The sequence below is a fragment of the Sceloporus occidentalis genome, unplaced genomic scaffold, assembly GCF_023333645.1.
Source record: "Sceloporus occidentalis isolate IW3139 unplaced genomic scaffold, rSceOcc1.0.p SCAF_6, whole genome shotgun sequence".
In the NCBI taxonomy this organism is placed as follows: Eukaryota; Metazoa; Chordata; class Lepidosauria; order Squamata; family Phrynosomatidae; genus Sceloporus; species Sceloporus occidentalis.
Window position 1 is genome coordinate 56,020,849 of NW_028316986.1, and position 25,436 is coordinate 56,046,284.

The following is a 25,436-nucleotide window of genomic DNA, read 5'->3' on the forward strand; positions in this document are numbered from 1 at the left end:
ACATATAGCATTTTGGCCCATGGCAATACAGGAATTGGAAGTAACTAGCTGTAAATAGTAAGTTACTAGCAATTAATTCCTTTTGCCAGCAACTAAGGTGAAACTGTATTAGAGTTAAATCTGGAGCCTAAAAAGGGGTAAGTTCATTCCTTTTAGTTTACAGGAGTGTGACCTGTAAGGGGGAATATCACATATTTCAAGGGCTGTCTCATGCTGTCTGTTATGGTCCTGTCTTGTGAACAGCAGGTGGGTATTTTGTACCACAGGATAGCAACTTGTAGCATTCAATTTGATTTTGAAGAACAACTTTAAAAAACTGTCAATGATATCTCAGTTATTTTAGAGAAACAAGGAAAGGAAATATAATTATAGCTAACCACTTTTTGCACCTTTGGAATAACAGCTGAAATAATTTTTTAAAATGTTGCAAGTTCTGCTCTAGCTGTGTGCAGAAAAGGGATCTGGTCTTGAGGAAGTATACTGGCTCAAATCCAACAGAGGGAAATAGCTGTTGGCTAGTTCCTCTGTTTCTGGAGATCTCTGAGCTGAAATGGTTCTCAAGGACCCAGTCTGCTTTTGGGGCTCCATGTATAACATTTCCCAGTCTACCTGGCTGCACTAGTCTTGCAGTTTGAAGGAGAGAGGAGTCAGCAGTACAAAAAGTTCAATTACTGCAGAAAACAGCAGCATGGGGTACATTTTGAACAACCTGTTACCTTATTTCAGCCTCAGAGAAGTCTATCCAATCCATTAAGGCTTGTGTGTTTCCTCCGTTATGCATGTGGTATCACATTCAATGGAACTTACATCATCATAAATGTGTGTGGCGGAGGGGAGGATCAATCTATGTCAATCCACACAAGAAAAAAAAATTCCACCTAAAATTGAGGAAGATGTACCCAATAGTGGAATTGACTGCCTAGGAGAGAAGGAGGTAGACTCCCTTTGGAGATCTTTAAACAGAGATCCGATAGCCATCATTTAGATAGATAGATAGATAGATAGATAGATAGATAGATAGATAGATAGATAGGCAGGCAGGCAGGCAGGCAGGCAGGCAGGCAGGCAGGCAGGCAGGCAGGCAGGCAGGCAGGCAGGCAGGCAGGCAGGCAGGCAGGCAGGCAGGCAGGCAGGCAGGCAGGCAGATAGTTGGTCAAGACCTCTATTGGGCCCAGTCAAGTGTTTGCCTTGGAATAGATCTGTGCTCTGTCAATTTTTTTTCTCTCTCTGCCCCTTTTCCCTCCACAGACACTCAAGAGAGTTTCCTTACTATTTGTTCTTTCCATTTTTAAAATTACTCATCCTCTTTAACAATACCAAGACTTGGTTTCTATTGTGTTTGTGTGTGTTTTCCTCCCTTCACTCCGGACTGGATTAGCTTCTCTTCAGTCTGCTCCATGTGGCAAGCACCCTTCTCACGCATTGAGAAAATATGATTTGGCAACAGGATACAGGATGTTAACTGGAGGAGACACCCAAAACAAAGAATTAAGCAGAACACCGGGGGGGGGGGGGGGGGGGACAAAGAATCAAGCAGAAAGAAAGAACTAAAAGGAAAGAAAGTGTGGGGGGAGGTAGCAAAGAGAGACTCCCTCTTTCTTTTCTACATCACTTGTGAAGTTTACCCATGAGGCACATTGTTCTGGGTTATAAATGCCAACCTGGCTTCTCACTTCTTGCCAGGAACAGAAGAAGCCAATGCAGTTAATGTCTCCCTGCAACAAGCTGCAACAGGATCCCTTCCTTCAGACTGAAGCTGTTCAACTTAACTGAACCTCAGCAACAGGAAGGAAGCACGGTTGTGCTGGCCTAGACTTCAGAGAAATCCCTCAAACAAAGGTGCCTTTCCACTCCAGATGTTATCTAGGAAAACATTTTAATCTTCAGTAATATTGTTTTGCTTAAAAGAAACTAATCAATCATCTTAAACCAGAGGCATTCAATCCAAAATCCACAACCAAGGGGGAAACCTCTATTTAAAATGAAGGCTATGTTTTTACAAGTCCAGAGACTAAAAAACATTCATATCTGTTCATTTTCTTTTTTAAAAAAGATATTTGTGGGAAGCAGGCCTGGCATCAGTGCTTAGAGCAGTCAGACCTCCATAGTCTCCACCAAGAGTGCTGACACCTATTTGGGGAAGTCCAAATCCAGCATCATGGTCAGAGAGAATATCCATTTTAATGTTTAATGTTCCACAATGCGCAGGGAATGGACATCATATCAGGTGCTTCAGGGCCTTTTGGGAAATGAAAAGGGCCAGTCCTAAACTATTTTGGAGTGCTGCTTCTGCCACCATTGTCCCGAGTCGTAGGCTAACACTCAAACCACTATGCAATGAACACTGGTGATGCCATGCAAAATAAACTGTAGAAAAGTACACTGTGACTCACAGATCCTTTGCACATTTATTAATGAAGGCTGACATCATGTCCAGTAGTTGCAAGATTGTAAACTGGATTTACAACCTTGTCACTGCTGGAGATTCATGTTTATGGTTGTTGATGGCTGAAATGACCTCAAGATCCCACCTTTTCAGCTTGGCAGCATCCAAGCCAAACAGTTTCCAATGCGATGCAGATTGGAGCACTGAGAGATTATATCTGCAGTGCTTTCCCAGTTGTGATGAGCATTGGGAACACAGGCAGCTTGAGTAACCCTTCAGGGTCCTGCTGCAGTTGCTTGTCTGAATGTACTCCAGACACCCTTCATTGGGCCACTGCCAAGCTGAAAAGGTAGGTTTTTGGAGTCTGAAAATGACTATAAACATGGATCCTCTGTGGTGACAAGATTGTAAATCCAGTTTATGATCTTGTCACTACTGAATAGGATGTTGGCCGTCTATTCCCCTCTATTTAAATCTGAGGGATTTAATTCTGAATTCTGAGGGATATATGGAACAAGCTTGATGAGATCAATGGGCAGGTTTTCAACAAGATATGACTATTATTCCTGTATGTATGCAACCATGGTTTAGTGGGTTAAGCACTGCATTACAACTTTGGAGATCTGGGTTCAGGTCCACACTCTGCCATGAAAACCCAGTGGGTGACCTTGGGTGAGTCACATACTCCCAACCCCAGGAAAGCCCAGAGTCACCATAAATCGGAAATGACTTGAAGGCATATGATAACAAACTGCAACATCCTGCTGTGATCAATGGCATCTTTCTGGGATCCAGAACAAGGTGCTGCAGTAACAGTTACACCCTTGTGATCCCTTTGTTGACTCACTAATTGCTGCCTCTATACTGGTCAGTTCCAAAGGGCTGAAGCCGTAGGCCTGAGACAAGAAGGTCTGGTCCAATCTAGTGCCTGTCATTGATCTTCAAATCAACTACTAGGCAAAGCTGGTGACAGCACAGAGGTAGATGAATTAATTTCTTTTTCCTTAAAAAGAAAGATTAAAACACTGGGAGAACCTCACTACGATGGTAAGCCTTTGGCACAAGTTTGTGTAGGTAGGACCTTAAGGTACTGAATTCTTGGTCCAATAGCATTTCATGTGTATCCAGCCACATTCAGATTTAATGGAAGCTTGGGTAAAGTGGCCACTGGTATTAATTATTAACCCCCCTCCCTCTGCATTGTTATTAAACACTGGAGACCAGGGTTCGAGTCCTGCTCGGCCATGAAAGCCACTGGGTGACCTTGAGCAAGTCACACACTCAGCCTCAGGTGAAAGCAATGGCAAACCTCCTCTGATCAAATCTTGCCAAGAAAACCCCATAATAGGTTTGGAAATGAAGGCACACAACAACAAGATCCCCAGACATAACTATAATGATGGAGCTCTGTCATCGTAGTTACATCTGATGGTGTAAGATCTTGACCTAAGTTTATAAAGCATAGAGATCTCATGTGATACTGGCCTTGCTGAGGTTCTGCTGTATCATGCACCTGCCTCCCCTGTCACACCGCAGTTAAAATATAGCAAACAGTTAATGATGACACATTCCCACCATATATTTTTCTAATAACCTCATTTTTTAAGCAATGTGTGTGAAGTCTCAAATGGTGCATGAAGTAGGCTGAATCTTCTGCAGCTGAAGAAAAAGCAAAACCTAGATCTTCTGTAGCTAAAATGAAGCGATTTAGCAAAGCACTGCACAAATCTAAGGAGCTATAAATTTGAAAATCTCAGCAAACAAAACCAAAGTGGTTCTAGCATAAGATTATCTTTATTGAATATTTGGGTGGTACAATCATCTATTAAAAAAAAAAGACCCAGATGCCTAATGGCTGTTAAAATAACTGTATGGGGGCTTTAAAATCATTCCAAAGTATCCACACAACTAATATTCAGCAGCATATACAAATGCAATAATAACCAGACTGATACATTTTAAAGCTTTTATGAAAAATGAGACAAAATTGCAATCACATTTGTTAAAATAAAATTAATGACTGACAAAAGAAACATCTGCAGAAACCTGACATTCTCTAAACCATAACATACAGTACGTACACCTTTGCAAAAATACAATTGGAAAAACATCACTCAAATGACAGATCTAATGTAGACCTGGGCATGAAAATGATTTGTAACATAGAGCTTTTCACAGGTGAAGGCTAAGTTCTGTAGTATCAAAAGCTTTATTCTTATATTCTACAAAATACCTGAGGACACTCCCCTTCCACTAACTGTTGACTTTGTTTAAAAGATATATGCGTTATGGATTCTACTGAGATAAATATAGAAAGACAAAAAGCACTGACTACATAAGATATTACTTGAGTTTACTGCTGCCTTGTAAATCGGAATGATCTTGTAGGACTGCTAATCCCATCAACCATCTCTACTGGCTATGCCCGCTAAGGCTGATGGTACTGCAGGGCTACAACTTCTGGAGGACCACACAACTTCCAGACATTTGTAGATATGGGGGGGGGGGGGACAAGGACACTGATCTATTCAATTGCATCCCAGATCAAATACATGTTCACTTAGAAATCTATTGTCTCAAAGGACATTACTACAACAGACTTCTGTGAGAAATTACTTCACTGACAAATGGCAGATGGGGCAGGTTGTTTCTGAGTGGGAGCTAGCGCTGATGGTGAGGAAGGTATCTGGAAAGCAAACCAAAAGATTCAGGGCAATCCCAACCATCACTACCACAGTTTACAGAAAAACTGCATGGGTGTTTGTTTCTATTAAAGGTAATGAACATTCTATTTATTTTAAAATCAAAATCCATACAGAAGATCAGTCTTGGAATGTATTTTTATGACTCCTGCAATCACTCTTATTAGTAAGATTCTTCACTTCATCTCTAGAATCCTGAGTGTTTTCTCTTTCTCAATCAAATTGTTTAAAAGCAGAGAGCACCAACATTAATTTGAATGTTCCATATAATGTATGTGTGTGTGTATACACACACACAGACACTCCTAACCTAATATCTTGAGTTCTTTATACATGTCACTGGAAGACATTAACAGAGGACTAACCAATAAAAGTTAGGCTGGTCAATGCTAATTATTTTTCATTAATAAAATTAAGGCACTGAATTAAAAATATTACATTATCTCAATTTATGAGATATTTTGAATATCTGAGAGAGGTAAATGGACAATTCCACCTAAATTTAAACACTGTCTCTGTAGAAAAATGCTGAGTAGATGTAACACATTATGCATGCTTACTTATACTTTTTACTTAAGTAAGCTGATACAGAATACTGGTCTCTGTCTTTCAGAATTAAGTGGTGTGATCTTTCTATCCTTGAATTAAAAAAACAAAACAAAAATTTTACACATTAAAGAATATCTGATTTCTAAGGCACTGACATACATTCATGTTTCACAACTACAATCCCAACATCTACCTTTGATAGTAGAGGGAGAAGCTGCAGTATCATATGGCTAAAGCGCCATCATTTTAACCCTCAGAAAAAAAAGTATTTAAAAGCTGACTAAAGCTAAAATTTAAGGCATATTTCAGATTGGTGTCTCTTAAAATCCATAATTTCTCTTCTGCTGTAAAGTACAAGGAGAATTGAAACTGGGTATATCTGTTAAACTGTGCACATTCTGCATATATCACCACCTTCCAGATAGAAACCTTCAAGATAGAAAAGTAGCTAAAGATTTCTGCCCTTGCAAAGAAGAAAAACTTTCTGCAGGCCGAGAAAAATAATAATGGAAGAATCCCCTGGGAAAATGCAGAAAAATAATGATTGCAAGATATTATATCAGTGGTTCCTAGAAGGTGAATGATCAAAGCATGGCAATTCTACACTAAATACATAGTGTGAAAGTGCCTTAATAAATAATTTTTTTAAAAAAACCCACTTTGGGGAATGGCTCTGATACTTCTAGTTGTCAAATGATAATGAAAATGCCTTTTCACAAACCAAATACAGTTTTTTTTAAAGTACAAGTTATTTTACTTCATATCATACTAAATAGCTGTGCTGAGAACATTATGTTTTAATACAATTCATTTAAATATAAAATGAGGAGACCAGAACAAAACCCTTACACAAGTACTACAAACAGTGTTCAAACCTCTGAGCTTACATATTTGGCAGAGAACTTTCAGAGTCTTTTTCTGCCTGAAGCCTCTGAACTGCGTTATCCAGCAAATCCAAGCTATCTCTTAATGTGACATGAAGTGTAAATGGCTTTGGTTTAAGAGTCAAGCCATAGGTGAAATCCATTTTAGAATCTTCCTTTGGATTAGCAGTGAAATTGCACTGGTGCACCAAGATGGCAATAAAGAGAAACAGCTGCACTTTGGATAACGCTTCCCCAATACACCTACGTTTGCCCACTGAAAAAAGCATGACACTGCTAGTGAGGTCTTTGTTAAGGAAGCCATTCTCATCCAGAAATCTTGCTGGATTGAATTTCTCTGGGGAAGGCCATTTGACTGGATCGTGATTTACAGACCACTGATTGACAAAGATAACTGTATCTTTGGGGATGTGGTAACCCATTAAGGTGGTGTCCACTGTAGTGAAATGAGGAATGGTAACTGGCACAAAGCTACTGAAACGCATGGATTCATAAAGGAAAGCCACCAGGTAAGGCAAATTGGGCTGGTCCTCAGCACAAGGCAAGCGATCTCTGCCAACTACTTTATCTATTTCTTCTTGCAGTTTAGCCTGCACTTCTGGGTACCTGGGGGAAAACAAGAACAGCAGCTGGTTTTAGAACATTTCTCACAATTCTTCTGAAAGCAGATGTTATCTGTATGAAACACACTCCAGATCAAAGTTCACATATTGGATGCCACCACTGAAAAGGCCTTCCCTCTTGTTGCCGGTCACTGCAATATATCTGGGAGAGGACCTGAAATGTCAGTCAGGCAGAAATGGTAGAAAGTGCTCTTTCAGCCCCTAGCTGTCTAGGTCTTTTAAAGTTAATTCTATCACTTCTGACTGTGAATTAAGATGGACTGTAGCCAGTATAGATTACATACTTGCATAATATGATCATATCTGCCAATGTTATCATATTACTTCTATAATATGATTCATATTGCTCTTCTGTTTGAAAGCCTTCCATGAACAGAAGCAATCATTCCATTCCTGGATGGAAAAGTTAAAATCTAGCCCACTGTTTTGTTGTCTTTTCTCCAGCTTTTCTTTAACACAACATTTTATCACTGTAAACTATATTTTGTTTTCTTAAACAACTTTCAAATTTGGCAAGCTTCCCAGAACTTCTGCATTACGTATTCATAAGCAATTGTTGCTATTCTTTTCCTGCTGCACTTCTGCATTTCTTTCTCATTTCTTTAAATTAGTCACAATTTTGTTCTCTTAATTGAAATGAACCTATTAGATTCTCCACTACAGCTCCTTTATCCAAAGAAGAACATTCAGTGGTGCTGCTTTGTTCCTGTTTTAACATAGATACTTTATTAAGAAACTGTAAGAACCACAGTTTCATCCAAAACTGTGTAATAACCTAAAACCAAGGAAAAACCAAACCACCTTCTATACTACATACCTGTAAAGTATCCAGTTTAAAGGTATGCTTGCCTCAAGCAATTTTATTAGAAACTTCTAAACCTTTATCTCTCTAATCATTCACTTCCTTTTTGTCAAACAAGATAATTTAAATTCAGATCATATTTCTGAATCCTTTTTTAAACATTATTGATTAAATAGCCTAATTTTTTAAAATACTGTTAATTGTTTGGATAATTTACACCCAATTATCTTACCACTCAACTATCACTTTTACATCTTAAAAGGTGTTGTTGTTTGTATTTGATATGACACTGAAATGTTTAAACATGTTATTTTTCCATTATCCTTATTTAATTTGCATCCTGAGATTAGACTATCACTCAGCTGACAGAGTTGAATGTTCTGACTGCATAAGATTTCGTGTACATAAAGTGGTATTTACAGAATCATGCAAAGCAGTTATATCTTCTTCTTCTTTTTATTGTTTGCCCTGATTGTTACTGTTAATGGCCCTTATCACACGTGAAACTGGAACTCCAATCCAGAACCAATCTGAAGTGAAGGGGAAGCAGAGTCAATTCGAATCCAAGGCAATTCAAGTGATTAATTATCACACGTGAAGAATGAAATTGTGGTCATTCCTGAGCCAAAGTGGAGTGAGTGCACATTAAATTATCACACCAGTACATACCATGCAAATTCACCAATGCGAATTGGGACCCTTGCGCATGCTCAGTGGGGGTCTGAATGCATTGTGAACCTTTGCACTTCTGAGGTGAAGAAGGGGGGCACTTCCTGGTTCCAGTTTCACATGAATGCTAGCCTCACGTGAATGATAGGGAATGTCACCTATCCCTACATGCCCTCTGCTTCATCCGAATGTGTCACTGGCAAAATTATTATTATTATTATTATTATTATTATTATTATTTTGCAGTGAAAGAAATTTAAAAATAATATTTTCTTAATAATAATAACTTATTTCACTGCAAAATAATGAATGTTGAAGCTGAAGGTTTACTTGGAAGTAAATCCTTTGGATCTGAAGGAAACCCATTTTGGAGGAGTGCAGAAATGATCCGGTTTCCCTTATTCTCCATGCTCCCTAAAGTACCACCTCCCCGAATCCAGTCCACTCTCCTTCCTTTTGTAACCATTGCCTTCTCTCAGGCTGCATCCAGAAATAATACAGTTTGACCCCACTTTAACTGTCCTGGCTCAGTGCTATGGAATTCTGGGAACTGTAGTGTCGTGAGACATTGAGCCTTCTCTGCCAGAGAGCTCTGGTGCCTCAACAAACTAATAACTTCTTCTTATTGTTGTTGTTGTTGTTATTATTATGCAGTGCCTTATTTTCGATGATGATGATGATGATGATGATGATGATGATGATGATGATGAAAGAAATATTATGCAGCCTCTGATCTTGAAGGAGTACCAAAAGCAAATGGAGCAAAATTGCAGCGCAGCATCATGGGAAATGTGGGACCTTGGAGGTTGGGGGGTGTACCAGGATGGAAGCAAAGTTGCATTCCACATCAGACCAATTCAGATTGAAATCAAAGTGGGCTTGGAAACAATTTTTGTGAATTTGCTTGTTACCAAATTCACAAAAATCAGGAGTCACTTTGGATTGACTGTCGATCTGCCTCAGAACGACCCTCCCCCATAGAAAGCAATCACGTGAGATAATACATTATTCGCAATTTTAATGACTCTACAGATGTTAGATATTTCTTACATAAATTTTACAAAGCTTTTTTCCTTGTAAAAATCAAATTAAAAATGTTGCAGTATAGTTAAAACAAAACTGAAACACATAATGCATACTGTGCTGCTTATTTAGCTTATTTTAATGTGAAAGCTATCATTCCTCACCAATGTTAAATACTTATTTTTATTGATCTGCTAGTTTAAGAGTTAATATTAATTTCTAAATGTATGTAAGAGGTGTTCCACTGTCAAACAGCTCTTACTGTCAGAAAGTTCCTCCTCATGTTTAGATGGAATCTCTTTTCCTGTAGCTTGCATCCATTGTTCCATGTCCTATTCTCTGGAGCAGCAGAAAACAAGCTTGCTCCAGCCTCAACATGATACCCCTTCAAATACATAAACAGGGCTATCATATCACCTTTTAACCTTCTATTCTCCAGGCTAAACATACCCAGCTCCCTAAGTCGTTCCTCATAGGGCTTGGTTTCCAGAACCTTCACCATTTTTGTCACCCTCCTTTTGGACTCACTCCAGCTTCTCAACATCCTTTTTTAATTGTGGCACCCAGAACTGGACACAGTATTCCAGGTGAGATCTGACCAAAGCAGAATTGAGTGGCATTATTACCTTAATCTATACACTATGGCGGGATACAGACCACCCAAAAAGGGCGGTCTGCCGGTGCCTTGTTTTGCTGCACGAGGGAGCTGCAGCGGACAAACTATGCGGCTCTCTCGTGCAGCAAAAAGAACCCACAAAAAGCAGGTTCTTCTTGCGGTGCAATTGTGACACCGCAGTGCACCAATGACGCACTCGTGGTGTCACAATGACGTCGGGGCGTGCGGATGCTAAGCGTCTGTCGCATCAAAATGGCAGCACCCGTGTGTACAGGGCGCTGCCATTTTGACTGCCTCATCACGTGCTAGGGGTGAGGCACATATGGGCGGTGCGCCCTCAGCCAACCCCTAGCACGTGACGAGGGCACACTATAGGTCGGTCTGTATAGTGCCTATGCTTCTATTGATGAAGCCTAGAATCACATTGGTCTTTTTAGCTACCACATCACACTGCTGACTCATGTTCAACTTGTGGTATACCAGGACTCCCAGATCCCTTTTACATGTAGTCTTGTTAAGTGTCCCCCATCCTATATCTATGCATTTCATTTTTTTTTCTGCATGAGTGCAGTACATTTCTCCCTGTTGAAGTTCATGTTGTTAGTTTTGGCCCAGCTTTCTAATCTATTAAGATCATTTTAAATTTTAATCCTGCCCTCTGGTGTATTAGCTATACTTCCTAATTTGGTGTCATCTGCAAATTTGATAAGCATATCTTCTCCAGGAGTTGTCAAAGATTATTGCCAATGGCTCTGATATTACATTTGCCAGTTCTTTTAATACCTTTGGATGTAGTTCATCTGGTCCTGGAGACTTAATTTCATTCAGGTTAACCAGATATTCCTGTACTTATTCTATTGTGTCCTCTGCTCCATTTTCCTCAGGTTAAGCACCCTTTTCCTTTTGTGAGAAGACTGAGGCAGATAAGATGTTGAGCAGTTCTGGCTTTTCTCTGTCCCCATTAGCATTTTGCTATCTTCTCCACACAGTGGCCCCACCATTTTCTTCTTCTTCCTTTTGCTATGAACTTAACTCCAAAAGCTCTTCTTATTGTTTTCACCTCTCTAGCAAACCTGAGCTCATTCTGCACTTAGCTTTTCTGACTTTACCCCTACATGTGCTAGCTATTTGTTTGAATTCCTCTTTGGTGATTTCCCCCCTTTTCCATGAGGCCTGGTGGTGCAGTGGTTAAATGGCTGTACTGCAGCTACTCACTCACAGACCACAAGGTTGTGAGTTCAATACCAGCCAGGGCTCAGCATTGACTCAGGCTTGCATCCTTCCAAGATTGCTAAAATGTTGGGGGCTATTAGCTTACACATTGTAAATAGCTTAGGGAGTGCTTAAGTGCATTGATAACAGCAATGCTATTGCTATTCCATTTTTGATACATCTCCCATTTAAAACCTAGCTCTGGAGAAAGTTCTTTAGTCATTCATCCTGATTTCTTCAGTCTATGTGTGTGTGTTGTGTGCCTTTAAATCATTTCCAACTTATGGCAATCCTAAGGCTTTTTTTGGTTTTCTTGACAAGATTTGTTCAGCCATTGCCTTCCATATATATATATATATATATATATATATATTATTGTTAAGTCCCTCAGGATTAGAAGATTTGATTTCACATCTTTTACATGACTTTTTTAAAAAAATTAGTTGTAACAATTGGTGATCTTTTCATAAAATTTAAGGTACTGAGGGTCTATATAGACCAGCACATTGTGCCAGCCTGTGGGTGAAGTCAGGGTGCAACATCCTTATGCTGGATGCCCTAACTCTGCCCCCAGGGTGCCATTTTGGCATGCGCCAGTCCACATGATGCAGCGCCAAGGGGGCTTCATAAAACTGCACCGCCATGGCTATGGCACACCTTGAGGCCGGATCAGGGCCACGGCATGAGGTTGCCATGGCCCCAATCTGGCCAGTACGGAGCAGCTGCAAACCCTTAATACTCCATCTTAAAATCTCTATAGCATCATTTCTTGATTTCGCAGATATACCAGAAACCAGAACAATTTATATGACTGCAAGAGAGAGAACATACCTTACTATTTTCAGACCTGAATAGATTAGGTCAATGTAATGAATTCACAACAGCCAGCCAAGTTCCTGATCTGTTTCTGTCTGGGTTTTGACCCCACTCCCCTGCCTCCAGATTTTGGGGTACTGGGTGGCCTAGCATGATCCACAGCACATGCTGGAGGAAAAAAATTGTCTCCTCATCCCACCAAAGTTGCCCAGCTCTGTCCTAAAAGGGTCTGATGGCAGTTAATTTTCTGGGACTCCCTGACAATCAATGACGACCCAATCCACTGGGAATTTATTCTGCACACCCCCTCCTGAAAGAAACAAGAGTAGCACAAGGCTGTAATCAAATAGCAAAAAAAACCTTCTGGCTTTGCTAACGCAGCATTACAAATGAGCATAGGCTAGGACTGTTTCACAACTGTGGACGCAGCAAACTAAAGAGGAAAGGGAGCAGGCGCTGTAAAGAAAGCCATTTTCCTACACTCCTGGCTGATTTCTCCAACACGCAGCTGACAGGATAGGTGCCATCCATGCCTGAATCAGATCTGTTCTAGATAGCCTACAGAATGCTACTGATATATCTGCACTAAGAGCCTATGAGCTCCTGTGGTTAGAGCCTTGGATTTGAAAACATGGCTTCAGTTCCATGCTCGGTGAAAGACTCCCACATATTTGTTGAGATTAGCCATTTTCTCTCATGCATGTGACAAAGCAGATGGAAGTTTACAAAACCTTATGCCAATTATAGCTGGATATCATATGTGTATATATATATATATATATATATATATAGAGAGAGAGAGAGAGAGAGAGAGAGAGAGAGACTTTTAAGGTAGAGAACCAATACAGTGCAGTGGTTTCAGCATTGGACTATGACTCTGAAGACAAGGGTTCAAATCCCTGCTCAGCCATGGAAATCCACTGGGTGACCTTGGGCAAACCACACTGTCTCAGCTTCAGAGAAAGGCAACCCCTCTATGAACAAATCTTGCCAAGAAAACCCTGTTTGCCTTAGGGTCACAATAAACAGGTTTGCCTAAGTGTCACCATAAATCATAAATAACTTGAAGGCACACAACAACAAAATTTTTAACATGCCAAAAGATTCTTTGTTGTTTTCGCTGTGGCAATTACCTGCATTACTGGAAACTGTTTTAATGGATAAAGTTACTAGAAAACTCCCAGTTGGACAGTATCTTTCTTGAGATCAGCCAAAATGTCAGCAAAATAGCAATGGCATCAAACTGGATGTTATTCAAAGGGGGTGGTTTGTGGGAAAGAAAAGGAAAAGGAAAAGTAATACATTACTCCCTTCCCAATGGAGGGGGTGTTGTGGTTATATAGTCTGCATTTATACTCCATGTCTAAAATGCAAATTACAAAGACTGGCTGAATCAGCAGGCACCACTTTACATCCTAGATTTTGGGAGTAAAGGTACAATAGCTGATTCCCATTTTTGAAAAATATGCAAACTGGTGATTGTTCAGACCCGGCTCTTTTGCCAGTCTTAAACAAAACACGCATGTTTTAGTTAAGGCACAAAGAAGAAATAAAGAACAACCATGAGAACCACTGTGTTTGCAATGACAGAAATTAATGCTTAAAAAGAGATAAAGGAATCCAGTAGCATCTTTGAGACTAAACAGAAAGAAGAAATAGTTTCTAACATAAGGTCTCCTGGTCTCAGCCCATTTTCTCAGATGCCTCAAAAATTAATACTAGTTTGTATGATTTTGTTTTGTTTTGTCTTAACATTGGAAATTAGGGATGAGGATATGTCAAACTGGGTCCATAGTGGGTTGTACATGAGATTTGACACAACATGGTGGTTGGGGAAACTGCTGCAGGAAGAAATCTGCACAAATAGCAGTATCGGGGTGCACGGTTTCTTTCTTTCTTACTTACTTGAAGTTATATTCTGCTTGTCTCCCAGAATAGCTCCAAGACTAATACTGAACGAACTAAACAAGAACCAAAATGTTCCCATCTGTAGCACAAATCAAGAGGATAGTGGGCATGAGTGATTCACCCACATCAGTAACTCTGGCATGCCAACTGCTAAGAAAACAACCCAGCTCAAGGATGAGCAACATGTGGCCCTACACATTTTCAGGACCCCTCAGCATTGCATATGATGGCTGGGAGTTGCAGACTATCAATACAAATGTGTAGCCCTCCAGCATTTATTGAACTATAACATCTAGCAGCCCCTAGCCTGCAAAGTGAACGGTGAGGAATTCTGGGAATTGCTAGCCCACATCTGGACAGACACACAATTTCTAGCCCTGATCTTATTGATTCTGCCTTGCAACACTGTCTCCTTGGGTTTTCTTGGCAAGATTTCTTCAGAGGCTGTTGGACATTGCATTATTCTATGAGAGAGTTCTTGTAGCAACTTTGAGACTAAGGGGCAGTACAGACATTTTGGAATTCCTCCTGGACAGAAAGGTGAAATGTAAAATCTCTAAGGCAGCAAGCAGCCTTTTATCTTGCAAATGGAGGATGCCCAGTCACTCTGGATGTGCTCACCTGATGAGGAAGACGAGGAGCCACTGGAGGGCAGTGGAGAGGGTGTCCTGGCTTGCACCAAAGATGTCTGTGATGGTGGCCGGGATGTGCTCCTCTGGCAGGCCAGGCTGGGCCTGCTGGAGCCGGATGAAGGCATCCATGAGGTCGCGGACAGGCTCACCAGGATGGACCTGGAGCCTGCGCTGATGGCCAATAAATTTCTGGAGGACAAAGCTGTAGAAGTCATGGTTGAGGGATCGGAATGCGCGAAAAGCAGTGCGCACTGGATTGGGGAAGCGCTGGAGCCAGGGCAGGACATCCACGAGGCTGCCAGCACCCACTGTACGCCCAAACTGCTCGTTCCTCCCCACCAGGCTCCTGAACTCAGCATCGGCGTGGCCATAGCGGCGGCCAAAGCAGAGAGCACTCATGACGTTGGCCACAGCCACCACCACTGGCCGTGAGGGGTCCACGAAGCCCTTGCCACTGCCACAGCCTTGGGCCAGCAGTAGCCCCACCAACGCCCGCGCCTCCCGCACCACCGGCCGTATCAGGAGCTGCCGGGCTGAGAAGGCACGGAGCGTGGAACGGGCCATCCGTCGCTGCAATTGCCACAACTCTGAGTAGCTGCCAAAGGCCAGGCTGTGCCCACCAGAGACCAACTGAAAGGAGGGGAAAGGTGGCCTCCCTGCAAAGGCGGCACCCTGGCGGACCAGGGCCTGGCGGATGGCGCGCTCCCCACTGAGCACCACCACTGGCCAGCTGCCCAGGCGCAGCTGGAAGATTCCACCATAGATGGCCGCCAGCCGCCCTAGGGCCAGGTGTGGGGCACCACCCAGCTGAGCTGCATTGCCCACCAGAGGCCACGGAAAAGGGCCTGGTGGCTCTGGCTCTCGATGCTGATGCCACTTTTGGGCCAGACGCTTGGCCAGGTGGAGGGTAGCCAGGAGCAGGAGGAGCAGCAGGAGGAAGCCATGCACTGGGGCCACGCTGCTCGGGAGTGCTTCTTCCAGGGCCCAGGGATTCCCACTGCAGGAAGAAGGAGGAGAGTCACGTTAGGAACAGGGTGACCAGATGTCCCAACTGCAAAAAGAACAAGGCATTGAAAAATGTAGGACATTCAAGAAAGTGTAGGACATTACAAAATAATAGCTAAAAACATTAATAGAAATGTAAATTCAGGCTTCTTTGTCATGCTCAAAATGGAGGACATTTCGGAATTCCTCTTGGACAGAAGGGTTAAAGGACTTCTGTTCACCTTGCATTAGGAAGGGCCCCCGGGACTAAGCATGAGGACAGTAATTTCTAAGCTCTGTATGCCAAAGAGATCTTGCAGTATCTTTGAGACTAACTGAAACAAAGGAGACATATCCAGGGGCAGCTGTGTTGGCCATATAGCAAAGTGCAGCATTATTCCAAATCCACAAAGCAGTGATACCTTTATTGGACCACCCAAAATGCACAATATGCATGTTGCGAGCTTTCAAATATCCACTGGCTTCTTCATCAGGCAAAGGTATTAAAAACGATACAAGATATATATATATATATATATATATATATATATATATATGTTGAAGATAGGCCTCTTTATTTGGTCTAGATGTTGTAGTTGTAGTCCTCGGTTCAGATGGTATGGAAGTGTATTGATGCAGGTGGGCCCCTCCTTCTTCTGGCCATGTGGGTACCGGGAAGTCCAGTACAGGAAATAAACTCTAAATTCCATTTGCAAGATAAAAGCCTTAGAGATCCAGTTTGTCTCTAATCCTTGTGAGGCCACAAACCATCTGATCATTTGAAGAAGCAGGCTCAAGTCTAGGAAAGCTCATGCTACCAATTTCTTTCTTTTAATTACTGGTAGTCTCAAAGGTGCTACAAGATCTTTTGGCATATTGATTTTCCAGACTAACATGGCTATATCTTTGAATCCTCCCAAACTCTGGTCCTCCAGGTGTTTTGGACTTCAGCTCCCAGAATACCAGACCACTGGCCAAGATGTTTGGATTTGGTTCCCTCTTAAAAGGCAATAGATGATGACACTTTCCACTAGTGCATTTGATTGTGCACAGGATTGGGAGGCGTGTGGTTTCAAATAGGGTCTTGAAAAAAGAAGCTGGAAACATGAGCTTTTGTAGATTTTGTAGATTTGAGCCTGCTTCCTCAGACACATGTAGGCTGAAGTCTATGAATGTTCAGGCTCTCAGCCTCTTTCTTTCTGTTAGTCTCATAGGTGGTACAGGAATCCTTTCATAGTGACCAGATATCATAACTGCAAAGGAGGACAAACACCACAAAATATAGGACATTCCAGAAAAATGTAGGACATTACAAAGTAAAAAGCGCTGATATACATATATATTCATGCTTTGTAGTCAGGCTCAAAATGGAGGACATTTGGAATTCCTCCTGGACAGAAGGCTGTAATGCAGGACAAGTCCTGGAAAAAAAGGACATCTAGCCATCCTGATCCCTTTGCATACTGATTTTCTAGACTTACACGGAGGCTATGTCTTTGAGGTCTTAAATCAAGTTTCCCGTGTTAAAAGGTTCAGCTGCCAGGACAGGCTGGTGTGCTGATTGGTTGCTCCGACAACATTTAAAATGTGTGTGTGTGTGTGTGTGTGTGTGTGTGCGCCTTCAAGTTGCCAGTGGACTTATGGTGATCCCATTAATTTCACAGGATTTTTACATACTGGCTTGTAACTAAATAAAGGAAAATCATAGCCTTACTGTTGTAAATACCACACTAGGGTAAACACCATTAAGTGTTGGACTGAGACTTGCAAGATGCAGGTTCTGGACCTCCCTCAATCATGAAATTTATGAAGTGTTCTTGGTCCAGCCACTCTTTTTTGCAGCCTGACCTACCTCATAGAGTTGCTGGGAGGTGGAAATGGGGAGAAAGAAAGAGCTCCTTGAACTCAGTAGAAAAAAAGATAAATGTGCACCACTGTGTAAGTTGCTCCGATTGTTTGTAACAGAGAAGCGGGATACAAATAAAAGTTTGTATTTATTTATTGTTTATATGAGCTCATGGATATATGTGAAATAAATAAATGAATAAATAATCTGCCCCTACAGAAAGGGAGGGGTGCTCACCTTTGAAATTACTAACGTTAGTTTGGCTACAAAAACAAAGGGCTACAGTCTAGTACAGACTCAGATGCAAAAGGTTGCAATTCTATACATACCTTAGCAGCACTAAACTTAAGGTCCAAAATTTGAGTAAAATCAGCAAGTTTTTAAATTTTAAAATTTAGGCTGCAAACACTTAAAACTTTCCAGACACCAAGGTAATGAAGGGTAACGCTTTATCTGGAAAGTTTATTGCAGAAAGACACATACCAAGCAGAAAACTATGGAACTGAATTTCAGCAATTTAGAAGTTGAAAGAATCAAATATGGTTGTCTGGATCCAACCCATAAATAGATTACTTGTTGTATCATGTTTGTAATGCTTACTTTATAATTCACTTTTAACATTTTATAAAGAAAAAAGCAGTTTTAATTAGATGTACTTGAGTGGGTGTCACACACTAAGTTTTAATAAAGAGGAGTGTAGCATTTAACATTTTATAGTAGTAAATGCAAGCTTGATTTAAAACCTTTAAACCTGTACACTGAAAAGCAGGTCACACTGTGTTCAGTAAGGCATCATCTGTACTCTCAGACCTGCGTCAGCCCCATGAGAAACTGTCAAACTTATTTTCAAGTAAACATCCATAAGATTCAGCTATTAACATTGCTGACATCTTTTAAGGTAATTTTTAAATAACATTAGCTATTTAATTTTCAGTTAGCTTTTATCCATCCTGCACTTTTGAAAGTTGCTTACATAATATATTTTGTGCATGTTGGTTGGCCCAAAAAATTTATCACTGTTTTGGGGATTTTGGATGAAGAGCATTTGTTTGCTAACATTATTTCCCTAGCACATTTCTCCTATCATAAACAGCTACATACATAACAGGCAGAAAATTCAGTGTGTAGTATCTTTGTCCATGACTGTGTGTCAGAAAAGGCTAATGTATAGAGTACATGAGTACAACATGAAATGTTACATTTAGAAATATTCTGTCATCTTTGATCTTATTTGTGCAAATCTGTGAATCTTATCAGGTAAGAATCTAGGTGCAATACAGAGAGACTAACAGAAAATCCTGCAGTTCTCCATGCATAGGTATTCATTACATTTCATTCATTGAGGGCCAGATCAAAACTTAGTGATGAGTTATATACATGGGATGGGAATCTGTGACCCTCCAATTTTTGGACTTCTCCAGCCAGTCTGCTCAGGGGTGAGGTATGATGGGAGTTATAGTTTAGCAACATGTGGAAGACCATTGTTTTCTTGCCCCTAATGGTAGAGATATGTTTAAAAGTTTCAACCTTGACTTTTAAACAGTTTTCCAAATACAGTGGGTTTGTAGTTTTCAGAATGAGTCTTGGGCTTTGTTGGACCTATAGAGGAAGTCAAAGTCCAGGATGAAAATCCACCAGCAACATCACCCTGTTCTAATTTACTAGATATTAAGCCTTTGCAGCAAGTGAAAAATGACAACTCATGTTTTTAAAAAAGTAAATGTAGTTGATACTACTGTTCTTAGGGATCTGAAGTAGCATTATGAAAGAGGCAATTTTTTAGTTTTGGAACTGTACAATAAGTACAGTCTCACTAGCAATAATGGTCTTATTAAGGCTCTGTTTCACTACTCACTTATCAGACAGTAATTGTGAGAACCCACAGACATGTGTAGGCTTGCCCAGTGAGATGATTTATGTGCCTCATTTTCCAAACAGTTACTGTACCGGAATGGTTAATAGAAAATAGAAGCACCATCTTCTCTGGTAATCCTCCATGCATCTGATGAAGTGAGCTGCATGAAAGCATTTGCCAGAAGATGTCTTTGTTTGTTTTGTGTTTGTTTATAGGTTTGCTTTGCTTTGTTTTTGCTGCAACAGACTTCATCAGGTGCCCCACTGGTATCCATCTTTGTATATCTTAGCAATAATTGTAAAACAGTAATGGTAATTGTCTTTGTCATCCATCTGCACCCCATTGTCTTTTCCCTATGTGCAAAGTATTTTACAATTCTTATGAAGGACAGACTGTAACTGGTCCAAGACCACCCCCCAAAATGGGGGTCAGAATCCAAATGCTTCATTCTGTCTTGCAGACGGTACCTTTCAGAAAAAGACACTGAAGGGAAAATAAAAATTAAAGTAATGATAGGATAAAATCTAACTTTTTTCTCGATATCTTGGTCCATGGAGTGGCTAAGGAACAGGGAAAACTAATTCTATTGCCACTCTTGTATTCCACACTTCCTTCATAGTTCTTGGACAGAATCATTTAAAACCTGGATACTGCCTGCTTACTGATCTACCTTGTAGAATTTACCAAATTACACTCTACTCAAGAGTAGATCCTCATCCAATTAAAATGATTAAGAAAAATATAATCATTCAGTATGCAAAGTATGCATCTGAGGAAATAGATAGACTCAAGTCTACAAAAGCTCATGCTACCAGCACCTCTCTTTCAGCTAGTCTCAAAAGGGCTACAGGATCTCTTTTCATACTAATTTTCCAGACTAACACGGCTATGTCTTTGAATCATAATCCCGAGCAATTCATGTGTAGCTATAAGTAAAGGGAATTTATTTTAAATGGACTTACTCCCAAATAAGCATGTATTAGATTACATTCTTAACTGAAAGAAAGTCCGTTTATTCCAGTGGGACTTCCTTCCATGTAACTGACCTTAAGGCTACAATCCCATGTCTTGAAGCTAAAACACAAGGAAATGAATTAGTTAAAGTTTGTTGTTACATGCAGCCCAATCTGAGGAATGTTGACACAGAAGTAACTGGTTACTGCCTTAAGTCCTATTGAAAGCAATGGAGTAAGTTAGGAGTAATTGCAGCAGGAGTGGAACCATTATGTGGAACCTGCGTCTGTGCAAATAATGCAAGGTAACAGAGAATGCATTAAGAATTAAGAGAAGGAATTAGGGTGTACTTGGGGTTTATAGTCATACCCCAGAAGTCATGGAATCTATGTGGCTCCCTGGAGAGGATGACTAGCTTCTAAATTTCAGGGAATTAGAATCCCACTGGCTTGATTCCTCATTTTAAAATTTTGAAACTCACTGGTTGCCAAACTTTTAGGCTCTTGAGTTCTGAACCTGCATTCACAAGTGTGGCAAGAAATCAACATTTTACTCCAAAGCAAACATTTTAAAATGGGACCTGGGAGTTTTCCCAAATGCCATTTATCCTGAGTGTGTGTACAACAGGAAGGTTAAAAAGTTTCTAAAGAAGCAGTTTAATTATCAGTATCCACACATAGAAAATGGTTCCAGAAGACAAGCTGGCTCACATTTCAAAGATGTCGACTGTGAGAATGAACGTACAGGAAAGTAGGACTTCCCATTCTATGGTGTTGTCTCACAGTTACCTGAAAAATAGCACTTTGTTAGGATGCCAGAGGAAGAATCTCCTCTCTTCTGTCAAATGTGCTTACAGAGGCATAGCTAGTTTGATCTTTGAAAAAGTGGTCCTATTAGTCTGTCCCAGCACCCCTTCCAAAGAGTCTTGTGCCACCTTTAAAAGTAATCTATCCACTTTTAGCATGAAGTTTTGGTGGATAACCATCCACTTCTTCAAAAACCCAAACCATAATATCTCTGAGATTTGAATATTGTCCTGGTCCATCATTGCATCTGAGGAAGGGAGAGGGGGAGACAAAATAAGAGAATGGACCCTCCAAAGGAGGATTCTGCTGCCCAATGAATTTTTCCTTCAGCCTCCACATTTTTGGCATTGCAGAGTGAGACACTGAAGATCGTTGCTGTAGGTTTTTTGCTGTAGAATTCACTTTTGCTGTAGAATTCAAAGACACAGCTGAGTTAGTCTGGAAAGTCAGTACGCAAAGGCTCTTGCAACACCTTTGCGACTAACTGAAAGAAAGAAGTTGGTAGCATGAGCTTTCATAGGCTTGAACCTACATCCTCAAACCAGAAGGCTGTTAACATGTGATGACAGATGTAATGATGCATGGGATGTTTACATGTAACAATGGCATGCAAACATGCATCTTAGGAAGCAGGCTGGAGTCTATAGGAATTTATCACATGGGACAGATCCCGGGCAGAAATGCATTTAAAAATCTGGAAAAAACCACAAAAGTGGGTTGATTTTCTGACATGTTGGGCTTAATAAGCTATAATATGACATTAAGCCAAATGGAAAATTGACAAAAGCCTGCTCCTTTTTACTTTGGGGGATTTTCGGAAAGTAAAAAGGAGCTGGTTTTATCTACTTTATGTTTGGATTAATGTTGCATTAATAATAATAATAATAATAATAATAATAATATTTATTTGCTTATTAACCCTTATGTCATGTCAAAATCAACCTACTTTTGTGTTTTTTCCCAATTTCAATTCGGTTTCTGCACGGGATCCGTGTCATGTGATAGACTCCTATGAAAGTCCATGCTACCAACTTCTTTCTGCCAGTCTCCAAGGTGCTACAAGACCCCTTTGCATAAGCACTTTCCCTGTGTCACATTCCCTTGGTCTCTGCCTGGCCCTAGACTCAAGTTTTGAGTTGGTCAGTGCTAAAAATGTGGGGAGTGAATAAATAATTAATAGCAGAATCCTTATCTGAGAATTCAATACCCCCATTTTGCCCCCCCCCCAAAAAAAATACCAAAGCCTCCATGCTCAGTTTTAACTTTGGTATTATGTTTTTATGTTAAGACCTTTTACTCTTTTAACCAGAGGGCATTCATTTTGTTTTTAAACAATAACAATGACAAATTGTTATTATTATAAAAAGCAAAATTAAATACATCTGGTTAAAACAGTAAAAGGTTTTAACGTAAAAAGATACCCAGGGTAAAAAGAGAAACTAAAACACTCACTCTGTATAAAAACCACTCTGTCTTGAGTATGTATTTTTAAAAAGCCTGAAGCCCCTACAGTGGGAGAAAGGGGGCATATAAGGAGATATAATAATAATAATAATAATAATAATAATAATAATTGCGCACCCCATATAAAATCCACTCTGTCACGATTATACATATTTTTAAAAGCCTATATTGGGAGAAAGCTGGGAAATAATAATAATAGTATTAATAATAATAATAATAATAATAGTAATAATAGTAACGCGCATCCCGTAGAAAAGCCACCCTGTCACCATGAGGATGATAATGATGATGACGGTGATGATGATTCCTTGCCGCCTCTCCTCAAAGCTCGAGGCGGGGCACAACATCTCAAACTTGTATCCTTAAAAGTCTTCTTGTAAAGTTGTTTCCTAAATGTTTCTTCTATATGTGTGTGTGTATATATATATATATATGTAGATACGTATATGAAACATTTAGGAAACAATTTTACAATGAGACATATATATATATATATGTAACACCATTGTGAGGCGCCTTGAGTCCCTTTTTGGGAGAAAGGCGACATAAAGCAAACCCAAGGGGAGAAGCGGCCAGCCCTCTCCTTCTGGGGCTTGGACTGACCTGTGGTTGCTGCCCAGAGCCTCTCCTCCTTGGCCCAGGGGCTCCCTAGTCCTGCTGCTGGGGCTCATGGTGGCCTCTCCTCCTCCTCCGAAGCACCAGCAGCAGCAGCAGCGGTGGGTCCTGCTTGTGGGGAGCCCCAAGTCCCCTTCCAAGCCCGCCTTTCCTTTCCTCCTCAGTGCAGCCGGGAGCTTCCTGAGGAGGGTCTCCCTTCCTTCCTTCTCTCCCTGGCCCTTGGCGCCAAGCTCTCCCCACAGCAGCCCCAACCTCTGGCCCTGAGAGGAGCGCGCCCTCGCCTCCTCTTTCGGAGGAAGGCTGCCTGCTGCTGCCTCCCTGGCCCCCTCCCGCTCCGCCTTCTCTGCCCAAAAGCTCCCCATCCTCTGGGGCTGGAGCAGGAGGGTCCCTCCCCGTTGCGTGCCGAGGCGGCCTGGCGTGCTCGCTCTCCGTGGAAACCCTCCGGCGGCCATCCCTCCCCTTCCCCGCCCCAGGAGGAGAGCCGCACGACGCCAGGGGCTCCCAGGAGGAAGGGGCCCAAGGCACCTCCAGCCCAGCCCCACGCTGCCCTGCAGCAACTCCCCCTCAACACACAACAGACTCCTCCGAGGAAGGAGACGCCACCACCAGACTCCCAGGGAGTTTGTTCCAATGCGATTTCAGGCTGCTTCAGTAAAAGTATAGTGTCTATCTAGATTAAGGGAAGTAATAGCCTCACTCTCTTCTGCTCTGGTCAGGCCCCACCTGGAATATTGTGTCCAGTTCTGGGCACCACGATTAAAAAAGGATGTGGAGAAACTGGAGAGTGTCCAAAAGAGGGTGACTAAAATGGTGAAACCATGTCCTATGAGGAACGCCTTGGGAACTGGGGATGTTTAGCCTGGAGAAGAGAAGGTTAAGAGGTGATATGATAGCCCTGTTTAAATATTTGAAGGGATGTCATATTGAGGAGGGAGCAAGCTTGTTTTCTGCTGCTCCAGAGACTAGAACAATGGATGCAAACTGCAGGAAAAGAGATTCCACCTCAACATTAGGATGAACTTCCTGAGAGTAAGGGCTGTTCGATAGTGGAACACACTCCCTTGGAGTGTAGTGGAGTCTCCTTCTTTGGAGGGCTTTAAGCAGAGGCTGGATGGCCATCTGTCCGTGGGGATGCTTTGACTGAGAGTTCCTGCATGGCAGAATGGGGTTGGACTGGATGGCCCTTGCAGTCTCTTCCAACTCTATGATTCTATGATTCTAGCCCTTACTGTCAGGAAGTTCTTCCTAATGTTGAGGTGGAATCTCTTTTCCTGGCGCTTGCATCCATTGTTCCAAGTCCTATTCACTGGAGCAGCAGAAAACAAGCTTGTTCCTTTCTCAATATGGCACCCTTCCCCATCCTTAAGCAGGGCTATCATATCACCTCTTAACCATCTCTTGTCCAGGAGATAGGGGGAGAACTACCCCCCCCCCCACCAAAGGGACCTCCTCACACCAGTGGCGTCACTTGGGGGCTGCGGGGGCTGCAGGCCAGACCAGGGGACACCCTCAAGGGTGGGGAGTTACACCACTCCTCCTCAAACACCTACCTTTTGGCAGAAACAGGCTGTGGCATTCATCCGTTTCCCTTTAAAATGCTTTAAGAAATGGGGGGAGTGGGGTGAAGCTCAGTTAGAGGAGAAAGGAAAGGCTCCAGAATTTTTTAAAATTAAAATTTCAGATTTCAAAAATATACTTTTAAAATTGTCTTCAAAAACATCACATTGTAACCAGGTTTTCAATATGTATATGTAAATACATTTAGGTTGTGCATATGATATTGTGATTCTAAGATATCATTTTAATTTTGCTTTACATATATGGGAATTGCAATTTATGAGTAAAATTAGTACAAAAAAGCATGGCTAAGGATTCTGTAGGGTGTGAAATGGCAGGAGGTCAATGGGAAGTGACACCATGAGTTACAGCACCAAATTACACCAACCGTAGTGACATCACTTCCTCACACCCCCATCTCCAAAATGGATAGGTTGGTTTCTGGTCCCACAGGGCAGAGATTTCACTTCTGCCAAAAAAGGAGAGGAGTTACACTCGTCCCTCCACATTTGCGGCTTTGACATTTGCAGCTT

The 25,436-nt window shown here is 41.4% G+C and overlaps 1 protein-coding gene across 1 annotated transcript; it reads right to left on the bottom strand.

Moving 5' to 3' along the window:
• Positions 1 to 6,423: 6,423 nt before the first annotated feature.
• Positions 6,424 to 23,644, bottom strand: CYP1B1 (cytochrome P450 family 1 subfamily B member 1). The gene is made up of 3 exons (XM_089529718.1): positions 23,335 to 23,644; positions 14,812 to 15,819; positions 6,424 to 7,127 (listed from the first exon to the last, which is right to left on the bottom strand). The coding sequence occupies exons 1-3, from the start codon at positions 23,400 to 23,402 to the stop codon at positions 6,521 to 6,523; spliced, it is 1,683 nt and encodes a 560-aa protein (XP_089385844.1). The 5' UTR covers positions 23,403 to 23,644; the 3' UTR covers positions 6,424 to 6,520.
• Positions 23,645 to 25,436: the final 1,792 nt, after the last annotated feature.